The sequence below is a fragment of the Pantherophis guttatus genome, chromosome 1 (genome assembly GCF_059756535.1).
Source record: "Pantherophis guttatus breed Tessera chromosome 1, ASM5975653v1, whole genome shotgun sequence".
Classification (NCBI taxonomy): Eukaryota; Metazoa; Chordata; class Lepidosauria; order Squamata; family Colubridae; genus Pantherophis; species Pantherophis guttatus.
Window position 1 is genome coordinate 303,456,284 of NC_142063.1, and position 17,705 is coordinate 303,473,988.

Sequence of the window (17,705 nt, forward strand, 5' to 3'; positions counted from 1 at the left end):
AGAGATTATCAGATATAGGAGTGTTTTTCTCCCTATGTTTCTTTCTTTTTATCAAATCTTGTTAACAGACCTCTGAGAAGAAAAGGGGTACTTCTTTCTTTTCTTTTCTTTTTTTTTTACACATTACAGGTAATGGGGCTTACTTATATGTCAAGTTACATATATTTGGTATGGTTATAAATTCTCCAAGGTGTCCCGTAATTGAATGAAAGGGAAATCAACATCTTAAATTTGATGCCATGAGATATGTTGGGTTCAGATCTAAGTTCCATGAAATGACGTTTTTACATTGCAAGAACCAAAAACTTGAGTACTAGCTGTCCTGAGGAAAAGGTGTATGTTCAGTGTTATCATTCCTCACCACCATGCAAGAACTAAATTCTTCTGAGGCTTTAGACCCAGAGTTAGAAAAAGTACTGTTCTGAAGTTTTATACTTTTTGAATTGCAAGTGGTTTTTCTCTCTCTGTCTCATCTGTCACTATCCTACAAATAGGAGAAGAGTGAAGGGAAATGTGGCATACATGGGAATATCTACTTACCAGGAACGGACAGAAGCTAAAAAATAATAACATCAACAATAACAACAACTGAATTGCATGAACTGAATTGAACTGGAATTGAATGGTAATGCTAAATCAGGAAAGTTTTCTGACATCAGACTGTTTTAACAATAGTATCAACAATATTACATTCTTCCTCCTTGCCATACATTGTCCTACAGAAATATAACAAGCATAGAATAGCCAGGAATGGAATTTACTGAAAAACTATGAGCTCCATTCAGAACTGGTACACAAAATAAATCCCTGGGCTAAGAATTCATAGTTCTCAAGGTGTGCCTTTTATACCTGGCTGTGAATAATTGGGAGTAATTTTTCTTTTTTCTCTTTTTTTAAAAAGCCCCTTGCCCTTGAGGCCTACCCACTCTTGCTCCATATCCTGAAAACCACTTTGAAATTCTTTTGCTCTTCATTCTGGCCAGGCTCCCAGAATGCTAAATTGTTTTTGAGCTGGAAATATGGTCAGTAATCTTTTCCCTTGTGATAAGTGGAAAAGCCTTGGACTGCAATTTTTTTTTAAAAGAAGCTCACTATAGGAAATGAACAGCATGTTCCAGAAGGATCATTCTCTGAAATAGGCCTTTCTAATGAGTGTACAGTAGTGGAATGAGAAGGTTTCAATACAAATTTATAAAGTAACATATCTTGCCAACATCTTGCTGGATAAAAATATTGCAATACAAATAGTAATGCATTACAGTATATATTCTGATGATGAAGGAAACATGGCAAGCCTAATACCATAAGCCTAATGTCCCTAAAAGTGGCTGCAATGTTGTTTAAATGTGCTCAAATACAAATAAATAATAATACATCATTGCACAAATAATGGAATTAGATAATAGCCACCAATCAGTAATTGTATTGCAGCTTATTTGGCAGCCTTCTATGAGACAATGGTTGGGTTTATGTATGGTATAGTGCTAAACCATTACATCATTTGTTTGCTATTGGCTTAGTATGATATATGAAACTGTCAATTCTGGATAATAAAGAATGGTTTACATTTACAACATTCATTAATGCAATGTATGAACCCAGGTAGTTTGTTTATTTGTTTCTTTGTTTGTTTATCAATCAAATTTAAAAACTACCAATCTCACAGAACAACTCTGGGCAAACTAACTTTATTCAACACCCTGCAACATAGTATGATACGTAAACATTATTTGCAGTATAGGAAATACAATAGCCAATATTTTTTACACCAGAAATGTTTCTACGGAATACTGTATTTACTGATTTATTACAAGTATATCTTGTGCTTCATCCAACAGTTAAAGGTAGCTTAAATCATTCTTTCCTTTACCTTTATATTATCCCTATATTAAACCTAAAGACCAGATTAATGTGGGACGTAATGGCTGGGTTTATAGGGTGCTAAGCCATAATGTGTAGGACATCTTGGTTTGTTTGTTTTATATTGCTTTGGCTTACCATATAATGTAAACCTTGCTTTCAATCTGAATTTCCCAAATTCAAGTAAATTATTCAGACCTGCAGATGCTCTCCTGTGATGGCTGTACCACACCTTTCAACATTTCCCTCCATTGGTAACTCTGCCCAGGGTTGCCTCACCTTCTGTAGTGCTGGTTGAAAATTAAAATCTTCCTTTCCAGTTTTTAAAAGTAACAACTAAACCTGCAGCTAACACATCATTTTAAAAAGGTGATTTCTTTTTGTATCAGATACTGTAAAAGGGGGAAATAATTGGCTATAGAGAAAAGAAACAAAGTTCTTCCTTTTTATGCTTGTTTACTTTACGTGTTGGGAAAGTATTTTGGGCAAAACCTAACCTCCCTGAACTTTGTGGGTGTTTCTTGCAATTTAAAAAGAACAAGTTTTTATTCACTTGAATGTACAATGTAAACTTTATCTGAAAAGACACTGTTAATTTCACTGATATTTTGAATTATTTCATAAGGGCCTTATATCAGTTAATATATTCAACAGTGAAACATTAGATCCTGTATCATGATGTTAAAGTATGGGAATTAATCTCTTTAAATAAAAACAGCTAAACTACTACCTATCAAATGGAAATAAACTTTATTTACATGTAAACAAAAAAGAATTTTATCAGACTTGTGAAGTTTAATACTCTGTGGGGTATTAATAAATCTAAACATACAATTGTGCATTCTAAGCAAAGATACAAGTTTAATTCAAAATAAATTCAATAAGCCTCAATGGGATTGTGCTGTTACTTTATACTTTAAAATGAAAGAAACAAAAAAAGGCACAGGAGGGAAAATGTGTGTAGGTTCATAATGCTGAATCAGAACACAAGCAAGCCAAAGTGATGAACTCATTTATTTTTCCCTTGAGGAATCAAATAAGAGACGGGAAGTCATTGACTCATAAATAAGATCATTCATTCCACAAATGTAAACAGCATGTATTGTGCCAGCAAATATTTCTGTAGTCCTTTGCCTTCTGCAAAAATGTAAAGCAAATGATTTTCGGGAATTATAACTTAAAAAACAAACCTTTACAATAATGGAAATCAGAATGTTGTATGACCAATACAATAGTGGTTATCTACACAGAAACTGAAAGTCACTGGTAATTTTGTTATTAAGCAATTGACATTTTTACATTATATTACATTCTAAAAATAATAAAACAAATGATTATTCAAAAGGATAACAACAAAAATTGAGAAGAGAGAATTGATCATTTTTAAGTTGAATCAGCAAAATAATTTTATATTTTATTTTTAATCATCATGGACTATAACATTTCAGAAAGATTTTGCTATATTATTTGTGGTCAATTATTTGATTTAATATACATTTTAATATCTTAACTTTAAAATTTATTAAAAATTATTTATAAAATATGAAATTATAAAATTATATATCATATATTAAAATAGCTTATAAATTTCAGCTTCTGTGCTTTGTTTTAAATTATATAAAATGTGTTTTAATATTGTGTGATTTGCCAGATAAAGTAGAAATGCATTTTTTTAAAAAATATTAGTTGAACGAGAAACATAATGCTTTATGATATAATTCTATACATTTCTAATTAAATAAAGCCCATTTATCTGGCTTGAACCCAGTAAGTGTGTATGATTGCTACCTTATATCTTTAACTTATTTCTTAACTTCTTAAGCTTCTGAGTCACTGAGATGTTCTATGAATTGTTCCTATAACAGATTTCCTAATTCAAAAAAAGGAAAGATGATTTGCATTTAAACAGTATGGTATATATTTAATCTTCATCCATGAATTGCTGTATTATTGCAATATAAATGAGTTCATGTTGACATTTTAGAATCAGAATTGGAATTAATTTTTTCTTGATATCATGAATGTACAATTTGGCAAATATTGCACTCATCATAAATTTGTAATATGCATAAAGACATAATCTTATGCTAAGTATTAAAGTAATCAAAGCATACTTATTTGACAATTAAAATACTTTTAATTTGTACAATACATGTAAATGTATGTATATTAACAGTTAAAATCTTATTGAATATTTCCTTTTTTTTCAAAGCCTAAATATGGCAGACTTCCTAGAGCCAGAAAGGATAATAAACTGGAAGGAAAGATGCATGGTTATGGAATCTCAACTAATGAAGTTTCGCCTTCAAGCCAGCAAAATTAGAGAACTGCTTGCAGAGAAGGTAAGTCTTAGAAAGTCCAATGTAATTTATTGTATAGTTCAGCAATATAGATTGCTTAATAGATACCTATTGATTAATTACATTTGCTTAAATAGATACCTTTTGATTAATTAGCTTAATCTTGCCATAGTGATCACTAGAAATGTATGTATGCTTTTACCCATTGTAGGAAAATATACATGTGTCTAAAAATGCTTCTCAAATCTATTCTTCAAAGTTATGAACTGCCACAACCACTCAAAAGGTACTAAGCCAAGGTTTTCTTGAAATACCCACACATCAGGGGTGGGTTCTAAAATTTTTTACTACCAGTTCTGTGGGCGTGGCTTATTTTGTGGGGGTGGCTTGATGGTCATGTGACAATTCTTTAGGATTTAGCAGAGGTACTGGTCTACCAGGCTTTTAACTGCTTGTAGAGCTGTACCGGTTTACTCATTTGTTTTTGGAGGCACTGGTCTACCCATTTATTTTTTCAGGCACCGGTCTACTCATTTGTTTTCTTTTAACACTGATCAGCTGTAGGGCGGCCCTTTGAAGCCCGCGGCAAGAGTTTAAACAGTTTTTTCCCCTCTAGCCAATCAGCTGGGACTCAGGAGGCAGTAATAGATTGGGGGTGGGGCCAAATAAAAGGTAAGAATAATGCAGGGGGGGCAGGGGGGACAGAACCGGTTTGGTGACATCATATCATCACTGCTACCGGCTCGGCGGAACTGGGCGGAACCAGGAGAAACCCACCACTGCCACACATGCCCAGAAAACTAATGTTGTGATAGTTCATCCCTGCTTAATTACGTTTTGCCCAGCCAACCCCAGATAAGTGCTGTTTAGATGAAAGTCAGCAACTCTTCAAAACTCAAAATCTGGGGGAAAATAACATTCCCCAGCAATATTTATATGCCCCTATACATTTGTACATGCAGTACATGTAAGGGTGGATAAAAGAATCCAAGGTAATTCTCAATATAAAAATATGTCATTTCCTTATTTCAAAATAATTATTATTGGAAGGCAAATAGATTGCCTTCTTCACTAAAGAATAGTGTTTGAACATGCTCCCCCTGCGTCCTTTTGAATAGCCAAATATTAATTGGGATACACGTTTGTCAGTGGTGGGTTGCCCTCGGTTTGGACCAGTTCTCAAGAACCGGTAGTAAAATGGGTGGGAGGCTCCACCCACTGACCCGGACATCATCATAGGTGATCTGTGCATGCACAGAAGCAGTAGTAAAGGTAAGTAGAACCCACCCCTGATGTTTGTAGCAGTTACATATGTTGTTTATTAAATCAAGGAGTCTGGACATATGGTTGGTGAGTCAGTGATCTTGAAAGCAAAGAGATTGATGATTCATGGCCCTTTTGTAGTACCTGCAGTATTTTTCTTTTCTGTGGAATATGGATATTATGGAGATGGAATATATGCAAATGATAAATCTGACTCATCAGTTACATATATAGCAGGAACAGAGAACATCAGTGTGTGTAAAGACTTTATTTTAAGAAGATGCACAAAAAAATGCAGAGCACATTCTGGCACAACTGGTTATGCCTACATTTTCAGTATAGCTTGAGTTGGATTGGATTATTATATATATATATATATATCTGGTTGCCCTGACAGGGCATGCTTAAAATATATGTTATATGTTTGCAAAAAATCACTATATTTACTTTAAAGCAACTTTTTATAGAGAAAGGGGCATGCATTTGCAATAACTTGTCTTGAAAAAATGCCTGGAAAATATGTATTGCTGTAAGATAAGTGTAAACATTAGGTTCTAATATGAAATGAAATAAGGTTATTCTTGTGAATAAATGTATACATTAAGAAAAAAGGAAGGAAAGGAAGGAAGGAAGAAAGCTGCAGGTCAAGCATCGAACGATTAGGTGTGAAAGGAGAAAAAGAAGATGTACCACATTTGTATTCTATCTACAGAACTTTGCTGAATTAACATTGAATGTTATTCAATGTTGGTGATAGCATAGTATCCATTACTTCAGACAGCATCCTTGTTTAGGGGGCAGGACCAGAGGTGGAATTCAGCAGATTGTGATAGGTTTTGGAGAACCGGTAGTGGAAATTTTGAGTAATTCGGGGAACCGGCAAATACAACCTCTGGCTGGCCCCAGAGTAGGGTGGGAATGGAGATTTTGCAGTATCCTTCGCCTGCCACCCCCACCAAGCCACACCACGCCCACCAAGCCGCACCACGCCCACCAAGCCATGCCCACAGAACCATAGTAAAAAAAATTGAATTCCACCACTGGGAGGACATATATGTTAACAGAACTCTATCCTCCAATGAAAGCAATACAGAGACTACCAGAGGATCGGCGAGATTTTTTTCATCTGAGGTAATGCCATCAATTGAATTAGTTGTAGGGGTGCTGCTACAGAATTGAGATAAGTGGGGAGCATCAATTTGTAATAAATGTGATTCGTTTGAAACAATAAAAAGTTTCAAATAGTTTACTTATTCATGAACAGTGTAGTTGTTCATTAGGATTTGTTCAATATATCCTGTTCCATAGAAAGGATTTTATGTAGTCATTTGAACTACAGTGGTGGTCTATTACTGTTGCCGTCTGATGGGATTATTGGAGAGAATTGCTGCTGTAACAATGTGCCATAGAAAAGCAGCAAAAGATTACAAAGAAAGTAATAAAGCTTCCATATAACTTCAAAAATATTCTAAATATTTATTACAAGATTAAAGAAAATCATGATTCTGTTCACATATAGATTAAAATTATTCTTTTAAAAAGTATTGAGAAAATAAGCCTTTTGTTGGATACTCATTAAACTGAATAAGCAGATTAAGGCTGTAAAAATACATCAAAGGGAATCACTTTACATTTAGTCAAATCTAAATCAGACACAGTGTAAGCTTTAGAATGTTATTTTTTTCTTAATTCAGGACAAACAGACATAAAAAACATTAATGAGAGCTTCCACAAAATAAACATACACATTAAAACAAAATTCTTATGGTTTCTCTCTGTTGCCTTTTTTTTTTTTTTTTTGGTCATTTTTATCAATAATTTGCAGTCAAATTTTTGCACAATAACTTTGTTTTCTTTGAAAGAAAGGTAATATTCTCCATTTATTTATTTCCTTCATATAATTTATGTTTATGCTATCCAGGTGAATCTTATTAAACAGTTTAATACATATGTTTTCCTAAATTGTCAGGAATGGATCATGAACATCTGATAATCTGGAAAGGTATAAAAATTAAGTGAATGCCTTATGACACAAGCACTCTCTTCTTGTCTCTTTTTCCACTTGGCAAGATATGTATTATGCTTTTCACATGTGAGGTATTTAATAGTACATCAAAATTATGGCCACTAAATGAAAGCTACCCATATGTTACTGGCCATACCCTAATAGCTAAAAATGTAAAGCTAAAGATTAGATTATGATTTTGTTTTGCATTGTATAATGCTTGTATGAATTAAAATAAATTAGTAAACAGCAGAAAAGAACGGCCTTTAGGAATAATTCTTTTAACAACCATATTCAGGGATGAAAATAACTTGCATATGTGACTTTCATGGACTTTGGTTTTAAACTGCTAGTAATATTAATGTGTATCAGCTGGGTTGGATATGTTAAATTTATTTCTCAGTTGATTTTTGTATAATTTTGTTTCATTGTTTTAGAATAACATTTACTTTGATGACTTATGATATAAATAACAAATATGGATGCAATCAAAAAGACAGCATCTCAGCATTCCTTCTCCCTCAAACTTACTCTCCATATTTTCTTGCAGTTTGTTTTAGTTAGCATTAGATTATCTTTTCTCATTGAGAACAATTTGGCATTGAAGGAGAACAATATCACTTATTCACTACATGAAAATTGGAAAAGTGGTGGGTTAAAATAATATTTCTGTCTTTTAAAGGAGAAGACTCAAAATGACAGAAAAAAGGCATCTGTTGTAAGGCAGGGGTTGGAAGACAAGTGAGAGAATGGACATGTTTATACTATATTGCTAGCTATAGGAAAGAACTTATGTCTAAATTTAGAGAAAAAATGTTTGCTTAATAATTAGCGGCTGTGCTGGAATAGTTGAACTTTGGCATATTTTCCTCTACTTTTTGGAAATCTGTTTTACGTGTTTAATACTGTACATGCATTGTCCATAAACATAAATAGCTGAACCCACTTACATTCTGCTGCTTTAGCTGTTAATGATCAAGTCTGTGCACAACACTAATGTCACATCCTGCCTGTCTCTAACTAATTTTATTTCATAAGTCTTTAAACCAATTTAAGGACACGTTATAAAAATATGCTATTGGACATTCAAATTTTATTCTACCTTAAGTCCTCTGCAGGACTTGTAAATTACTGCCTACTTGACTGCCCTTGATTTGTATGGATTTCCATCCATCAGTTAGGCAGGGAAGTTTATCGGTTCAATTCTTTTGGGTCATAAATGATTGATAATAGCCATACACTTAGTATTTTCTATTGTAATTTTTGTATTGTGATCAGGGACATTATTGCAAAGCTTAGGAAAACAAATTGGCAAGAATTGTTATAGATCACAATAGAGAAATGTAAAAAATATTTCCTTGGCCAAGAATATTTTGGCTGATTTTATAATATTCTACTGCTTTCCAGTCAAGTAAAAATATACAAAATAAAGTTGCCCAGTGCTTCAGATTGATTGCAAAAAAGTGTTTTGGAGCATGTGGAAGCATGAATATACCTCCTATCTGAAACTCTTTAAAGCAGCTGCGTCTTTTCCCGGGATTCTATTGCAGGTGCAGAGGGTAAGAAATGTAGTCCTTGGACAAGATGCCAACACCTTGTAGACAGATGCTACATTTGTAATCCCACATGCTCTGAAGCACATTTTCCAAATATTTCTCAATCATGGCACAGTCCTATATGAAAATACTCTAATAACTCATTGGCTCAATTCACATATAATACTGATAATTGATTTAGTGCAGTGGGCAATAAAGAGGATAACTTCTCAGTGTTTAATTTGTTTTCACAGAATCCCAGTTCATTATTATATTGTAACTATTGTAACAGTTGTGGCGTGGCGTGGCATGGTGTAGGAATAGAATAGAATAGAATAGAATAGAATAGAATAGAATAGAATAGAATAGAATAGAATAGAATAGAATAGAATAGAATAGAATAGACCCTCGAGTTAATGGAAGATGGCAGTAATGGAGCCTGCCAATTACTTTCATAACCCAAGGATTCGTAGGAGTGAGTCACGTAACTTAAACATGATCACTCCCTGCTTTCGTCCATGCATTTGCTAATTGAATGCGCAGGTCAGTAAGTGTATCAGCTTTCTGAGGGTGGGGAAAGCCATGGAGGGCCTAGTGCTTTCCCCGACCTACTGAGATATCTCATGCTTTCCCCCCGACACCCCACATCCTGCCCGACCAGGTCACTTACCTTATGTAGATCTCGATGATCAATGGAGCTGTCTCCTCTCCAGCCTTTCTGCTGTAGTTTTACCCCGAGGCCTACAGGTTTGAGAGATCGCATCCCTATAGGCTTCGGTCATTTTTGCAAAAAAACTTTGCTGACGAGAACAGAGCTTGGGAGGGATGTGTGTGTGTTTTTGGTAGATTGGGTTATGGATAACAGATGCAAAGAATGAATTAAGCAGTTCTACTTTCTCTCTACTGCCCATTATTACCTTGTCATCTTCTTCCATTAGTGAACTGATTGTTTCCTTGACTTTTTTCTTTTTATGCGTTGAAAGAGACTTTTTAAAAATTATTTTTGATATTTGTTGCAAATCTTACTTCGTTCTGTGCCTTAGTTTTCCTGATTTCATCTTTGCAGGTTTGAGCTATTTGTTGGTATTTTTTTTTTTATCTTTCAGTTTGTCAGAGAGTTCTTTGTGAAACCATGCTGGGTTTCTTATTTTTCTTTTTCAGTGGTATTGAGCTGGATTGGACTTTTATAATCATTTTTTTATAAACATATATTTTATAATCATATTTTAAAGATTGCCATTCTGTCATAAAGCATGGTTTATAAACCATAATGTCTACATGAAATGAACCTATTATAACTTGACCTGTACATTTTATCAAAAGAATTTTCTTTTAATTCATTTTTCTTATTAACTAAAATTATGGATTTACACATCATACTTTTAAATCATTAAATTAACAAACCTGTGCACATGCAAAGCATTACTATCTCAGTGGCTTTTAAAAAGCTACAACATAATTAATATTTAAAGTTTTTTTTTTACAAGCTCAAAAAATTCAGTTTCTGTCTATTTCTTGACTCTTTTTTCCTTTACTGTTGATGGTTGATCCTAAAAGGCAGAAGCTATCTATAACTCTGTTATCTTGATTATCAATTCTAAGACTGGTTGTTGTACCTGTTGTCTTTAGTCTGATCTTTTTTATATTTAGTTTTAATCCATTTTTTTCACTATGCTCCTTGACTCTTATTACTAGACCAGGGGTGTTAAATTCGTGGCCCATGGGCCGAATGCATCACGTGCTGCCCACGCCCACCCCAGTTTAGCGAAAGGGGGAAAAGTTGTGATACATCACGTGGTGACAATGTGACACCACAAGTTTGACACCCCTATACTAGACTTTGAACATGCTTTGTATTTTCAGAGTAGTGTCATCATCATAGCTTACATCAGGGGTATAAAACTCGCTGCCTGTGGGCTGGATGTGTCATGCATTGGCCACACCCACCCCGTTTTAGCGAAGGGAAATTGCAATACGTCACATGATGACAACATGACATCACGAGTTTGACACCCCTGGCGTACGTTATTGATATTTCTTCCTGCAATTTTATTTATTTATTTAGCTGAATACCCGTGCTCCGCTACGAAACTATGTGATTGGGCTTGATAAATCGACAGAGTTTGAAAATTAATTAGTAGTTACAATCGGCCTCTCTTCTCCCCTTCTCTCTCTCAAGCTAGCCCCACAGAAGCCTCTCCTCTCCTCTCCCCTTCTCTCCCTCAGGCTGGCCCCACAAAAGCCTCTTCCCTTCTCTCCCTCAGGCTGGCCCCATAGAAGCCTCTCCCCTTCTCTCCCTCAGGCTGGCCCCACAGAAGCCTCTCCTCTCCCCTTCTTTCCCTCAGCCTTGTCCCACAGAAACATCTCCTATCCTAGCCCCTTCTCTCCCTCAAGCTTTCTAGCCTCTTCTCTCCATGAGGCTTGCCCCACAGAAGCCTGTCCTATGCTATCCCATTCTCTCCAGAGTTATTTTCAAGTTGGGAAGGGGAGTAGAATGTCTAACTAATTAGCATCAGAGCGTGTTATAATAATATCGGAAATACTAATGCTCTGATGGTCATTCCAAAAAATCCTTTCTTAGTGAGCACCTAGAAGCCAAGAAGAACATACGTGGCAAATTTCAAGTTTGTAGGCTTTACGGTTCTGGAGATTTCGTGATTAATGTGTGAGTGGTTTTCGCTTTTATATATAGAGATTATTCCACCTTTATTATTTTTATAAATAATTCAGTGTGGTATACATACCTAATACTCCTTATTTTCCCCACAACAATAATCCTATAAGGTGATTTAGGCTGAAAGAATGTGACTGGTGCAAAGACACCCAGCCAGCTTTCATGCCTAAGGTGGGACTAGAACTCACTTTCTCCTAATGTCTAGGCCAGCACCTTAACCACTACACACAAGACTATGGCATGCCTATAGTCTTAGGAACTATTCCAGATGGTATAATGGACATAGTTACGTCTTAGCAAAACTTACTCCTAGTGCACTTGGAGTATAATGACCTAGCAAATTTTGCTTTGACACACTGTCTTTTTCTATTTCTTAGTATTTATTCTTAGTATTTGATTATATTATGCTTAGTTTACACAGTGAAACCAATAATGCATGGTACATCAGGGACTTCGTTCTTCAGCCAACTTGTTATAGAGCCCAGTCCTATTTTTGGGCTGAGAGCTGGTGACTTGCCCAATGTTACCTAGTAGGCTAGGACCTATATGTCCTTCCTCCTAATCTAGCACCCTAAACTAAAATCCACTTTTAGTCCTCACTTACCGACTACATATTCAACAGTAAGTCCTCACTTTACCTACACATGTACTGACTACATATTCAACGATTATTTAAAATTATGATGGCACTGAAAAGGGAGATTTACATCCGCTTCTGAAAATTGCTGCCATTGTAGCATCCCCAGTCTACTGTACTGTAAAATTTGATAAGATAAATAAAATATTTAAGAAAGCCTTAAACACTATAACATGCTGGCTCTTAGTTTGACAACAATATATTTTCAATTAGAGCCGTGGTGGCCCAGTGGTTAGAATGCAGTACTGCAGGCTAATTCAACACTTCCAGGAGTTCAATCCTTATCAGCTCTAGGTTGACTCAGTCTTCCATCCTTCCGAGGTCGGTAAAATGGACTCAGATGTTTGGGGCAATATGCTAACTCTGTAAACTGCTTATAGAGAGGGCTGCAAAGCACTGTGAAGCGGTATATAAGTATAAGTGCTATTGTTATTGCTATAAATATTCAAACAGAAGAAAAACTTAAATAAAAAACTTTTTGCCAACTATTTGTTGAAGAATAAATTCTTTCCCCCAGTTTGATTTCACACATACTCTTTGGTAGTTTTAGGCAAGGTGGAATGAGGCTGTACGTCTAGAGGTTTTTTTCTTGGTCTCTTCCCAAATTAAATATTATTTTTGTTGTGTTATAAGCAAATCATTCCATGCCTGTGGTGATACTTATTGCTTTAAAGGGTTTTTAAAAGGTGCTACCCAAATCTTTCTGATTTTAAGCAGCCTATAGCAAATGAAAACATAGCCCGTCTTCAGGAAACTAGAGAACAGTTTATAAGTCTCTAAGCACACTTGGAAATGATCTTCCATCTTTTCTATTTCCTAAAACGCAGAGCGTTTACAAAATGAGATGTAATGTGCTTCCTTCAGCAGACCTACAGGGCAGATTTAAAATCATTTTATGTAGGAAATGTATCTATAATTGTTGATTAGGAAACAAAAAGAAGCTGCTTGTGGTTTCCTCTGATGTACCTCTTCTAGATGTATATTACAAATGCATCACACCTTTCCTGTTGTGTTTTCAGATCAATCTGAGCAATTTTATGTTTCTGTACTGCTGTCAGACAAAAATGACTTCATCACATTTAATGTTGTAGAATTTTATGTGCCACATATAGTCTGCCCACCTTTGTGAATTGGCTATTTGACTGTTAGCTGATCACAATCCAATTTTCTTTTCTTTTCTTGTCTGTTTTGAAGTGGTTTTAGATTGTAAATGTCTCTGTTCTCTCCAGGTGAAAAAACATAGACATAAAAGAACAAGTAATGGAGAATGATAGGAATAAAAGTTTACCTTGTTTAAAATGGAAGATGATTATGTGGCTGGTTTGGTGAAAAAGAAACCCAGCAAGAATATAAATAAGAGAAGATTAAAAATGAAAATGTAATTGGGAAATTATTAGAAGCAGACTAATAAAAAGAAGCCCAAATCATAACGTGTGGTAATTACACAGGAGGATGAGTAGAAAAAGATGGTCAAGAAAGACTTAATAAAAATATACAATTTTCCACATAGGAATTACCATTCAAAAGCAGGTATTTCTGATCTAACTGATATATAAACAATTCCATTTAGGGAGGTACATTTAATACCTGTCTCTGGTGATTAAAAACAGTTATTATTTAGCAGTCTACCGGTATTTTTATTGTTTTCCTTTGTGCAAGGGGCTAAAGCCAGAGACCACAAATATAGAATAATTATATTTATCAGGTGGGTGGGCCAGAACTGGAAATCTTGATACTGTTTATAACTCTGCTTAGGAAGTTAATTACATGACTTAAAGAATAATACTCAGCAATGATTTTATTTGATCCATTAACTGAAGAGGCATAAAGCAAAAAGAACACAAATGGATTTGAGCTTGAAATACTTTCATCCACCTGTTGGCATTAAGCTACTCTAATAGAATCAGCAGACTATTTCAAAAGTCTCTTTCTCAGAAGCCTTAACAATTTTTAAGTCTGCCTGTTCAGACCCATTCGTCAGTTCCTATGACAGGGCAACTATCCATAATAAAACTTTTGTCAGAGTTTTTGGGAGGTACACAGTTTGAACACTTTGTATGTTTTATTATTTTTACAAGGAGGCATAGACAGATCTGTGTGTACTCAAGTATATTTCTAGTCTACACAAAACATTTTATGCAGTCTGCCAGAAAGCTGACTTAAGGAAAGCATACTTTGAGCTCCTGCAAAACTACTTAACATATTTACTTGACACAATCACTCTTTAATCTCATGTTTCTTTTATTAACTAGTTGAGGTCTATTATCTGACTATGTACCTTGTTCAGTGTTTTAGCTGGATCCTGTTTTGGACATTTTTTTTTTCTCCACCTTAAACTCTAAATGTGCAGTTTAACTGCATGACTCATTCTCACAGAAATACACGCACTAGAGTGATTTTTTTTCTATAACAAAATTTGGGATTACATTGAAACCTTGGATGGGAAAGCTGAATCATGCAGAGTGACCATGGGAAATCTAATGTAAGGACGAGAAACACATGATCTCCAGATTCTCTGAGATTATTTATTTATTTATTTCCATTTATATTGTATGGCTGCCTATCTCAAATTCATGACTCTGGGCAGCTTACAGCAATTTAAAATACGATAACGTACAACAATAACAGTATTACTCTCAGCCTCAGTTGTAGTCCAGACCAGAAAATCAGCTGCACACAGCTACATAAAAGAATCTTGCAAGTCTGATTGTACTTTACCTCCTTGTCCTCCTTCTTATCGTTCAGTACTTCTCTGAGCTACTTTGAAATGTTATCTCATGGACTGCCTAAGCAACATAGCCAGCATAGTTCTGTCAAGGTCATCTTCCTTTACCCTCTACAAATACAAATTTAATCAGCAGCTAAAATAAAAAACTAAACAAATGACAAACTGTTCCAAAGTGATGAGGCATTCCTCTCAGTTTATAGAATATGCTCCAGTTCTATCCAGAGGAGATAGTCCCTTAGGTAACCAGGACCCAAGCCATATAAAACTTAACTGGTCAGCACCAGGATTGAATTGTACCCAGAATCCCTTGATGCATTTCAAGTAATTGTAGATTATTATTGAAAATATAATAGCAAAACTCTATGTATGCCAGTAGGCCTATGCATGCTCTGTGTATATCAGAAATAAGTGCCATTGACCTCCTGCAACTTCCAGATTCCAAATAAAGAAATTTGTTAAAATCTGAGCTAAGGACAAAAATATGGAAGCATTTCAGGATGTAAATACTAGGTGCAGTAAGTACCGATGTCCTCAATGTCTTTGCACAAATGCTCTTAAGAACCTCCATTGTCAACAGCACTTTTTTCCCTAAAGCTTTGAGGAACACAAAGGAGTGATCTTTCACAGAACTGTGACAAAGTTTTCACAATGTAATTCTGCTGGAATTCTCCCTCTCCCCATCCACTATTAAATTAAACAGACAGTTTTAGTGCCGTATGTTGCTTAGCTCTCTCAGCCTTTTTTGAAAGGAATTCAACTAATTGTCTAATCCACTGGAAAGCTTCCATAAACAAAACAGAGAGGGGGACTTTCCTAAAAATTAAGTTTGCTCCTTAATAGGAGCCTCCCCTTGGCAGTGAGAATTGGATTCTACCCTCTGGGTGACCTTGATGTATACTTTCATCTACCTATATACGTTGGTAACAAATACTTTATATAATATTGTTTTAAGGATTATTTAGGCAATGTAGTTTAACCCCTTGGACATCTTCAACTCCATACAAAACCTATTTATGATTATTAATACTTTCACTGAGAACTGTCACAAAAGATTGCATCTCATATTTTATATCTTTATATAGATGCAGCAACTTGAAAAACAAGTTATTGATGCAGATCATCAAGCAGAAAAGGCTTTTCAGCAGGTATGACTGTAATAAGGAGATATGTAGTAGCAATGTTCTGAAGCTGTATGTATAAAGTATGGGGTACTCCAGATAGATGGATCTTCAAATAGAAAGTATCAGAAACTGTTTTTTCAGGAAAGTTTCACAGGAATTTAAAAAAAATAATATTAACAATGAACTATCTTGATGTCTCAGGTTTATAATGCTTTTATGGCCATACAGCAGTAGTGCGTTTTAAATCCCGTCGCTACCGTTTTGCTTGTGGGCGTGCGCTCACTCATGCGTGCATGTGACACTTCTACACATGTGCAGAAGCGTCCGGGTGGGTGGGCGGAGCCTCCCGCCACTACTACCGGTTCACCCGATCCGGGACGAACTGGTAGCAACCCACCACTGCCATACAGGTAATCTTTGATGTGTAACTGATCACTTAGCAGCAATTCAAAATTACAACTGACTCCAAAAAAGTACAAAAAAGTACTTATTATCCTGTTTCAAAATGTCAATGACCCTCCCAGTCATGTGATTACATTTTGGGTGTTGGCAAACATCCACATTTACAGGAACTATATTACAGTGATTTACTTCTTTTGTCAGAAACAGTGTTTACTTTTGGTTTCTAGCAAAAAAACCTTACAGATGACAGATAGTGTTTTCATTTAATGATCATTGGGGAAAAAATATAGTAAAATCAGATTGGCCACATGATGACCCACTTAACAACCGGTATGACTTACAACTATAAATTTAGGCTCAATTATGATCGTAATTACCTTTGGATGATAACTCTGTACATGTACTTGTACCATATTTTCTTACATAAGGTTTAACACAACTATAAAATATTAGATTTTGCCTGATTTGTTATAGAAAAAAAACAGGTTTTTCTCAGATTGGATAGAAACTCCTAATAATAGTTATTTCTGATTGGTTATTCTTAATATATTGTCTCTTTTGCTAATTATTGATTATTGAATTAATTTTGAGAATAGTCTTAAGGTGCCATATAGATGTAAGAACACCTTTGCATGTGTGAATGATTAATGCAATTTCATAATTCTCCAAAATTGCTGAACACTTAAAAAAAATCAGTACAGCATTAATTCAAAACATATTTTCCAATGTGTTGTTGTTAGTCGCGAAGTCGTGTCCAACCCATCGCGACTCCATGGACAACGTTCCTCCAGGACTTCCTGTCCTCTACCATGCCCCGGAGTCCATTTAAGCTCACGCCAACTGCTTCAGTGACTCCATCCAGCCACCTCATTCTCTGCCAGTCCCTTTTCTTTTTCTATGTTTTAAATTGTAGCAGAATTTATTTATAGATTAAGGTTGCCTTATGTGTTGTTTGTGCACAACTCAGGTAGTCTTTGAATTATGATGGCAATTGGTTCCAGAATTTCCATTGCTAAGCAATTTGGTTATAAAGCATGTAATCACATGACCACATAGCTTAGTGACAGAATCCCTGCAGTCCCTGGTGCTATACTTTAACAAAAGTCATTAAACGAGCACCTTTTCACAATGTCCTGGGATGTCTAACAATCAAAACCATTGGGGAAGACAACAGGAGACC

General features: G+C 35.2%; 1 protein-coding gene across 2 annotated transcripts in view; it reads left to right on the forward strand.

The window, feature by feature from the left end:
- The window catches only part of PLEKHH2 (pleckstrin homology, MyTH4 and FERM domain containing H2), a 60,734-nt gene that overhangs the window by 639 nt on the left and 42,390 nt on the right, over nt 1-17,705 (forward strand). The window contains exons 2-4 of one of the 2 annotated variants that reach the window (XM_034427675.3): nt 495-625; nt 4,073-4,202; nt 16,085-16,147. In XM_034427675.3, coding sequence (XP_034283566.1) covers nt 4,080-4,202; nt 16,085-16,147 — 186 coding nt within the window. In that variant the 5' untranslated portion in view covers nt 495-625; nt 4,073-4,079. The remainder of the gene's footprint in view (nt 1-494; nt 626-4,072; nt 4,203-16,084; nt 16,148-17,705) is intronic. The other variant, XM_034427674.3, reaches the window with a different exon arrangement.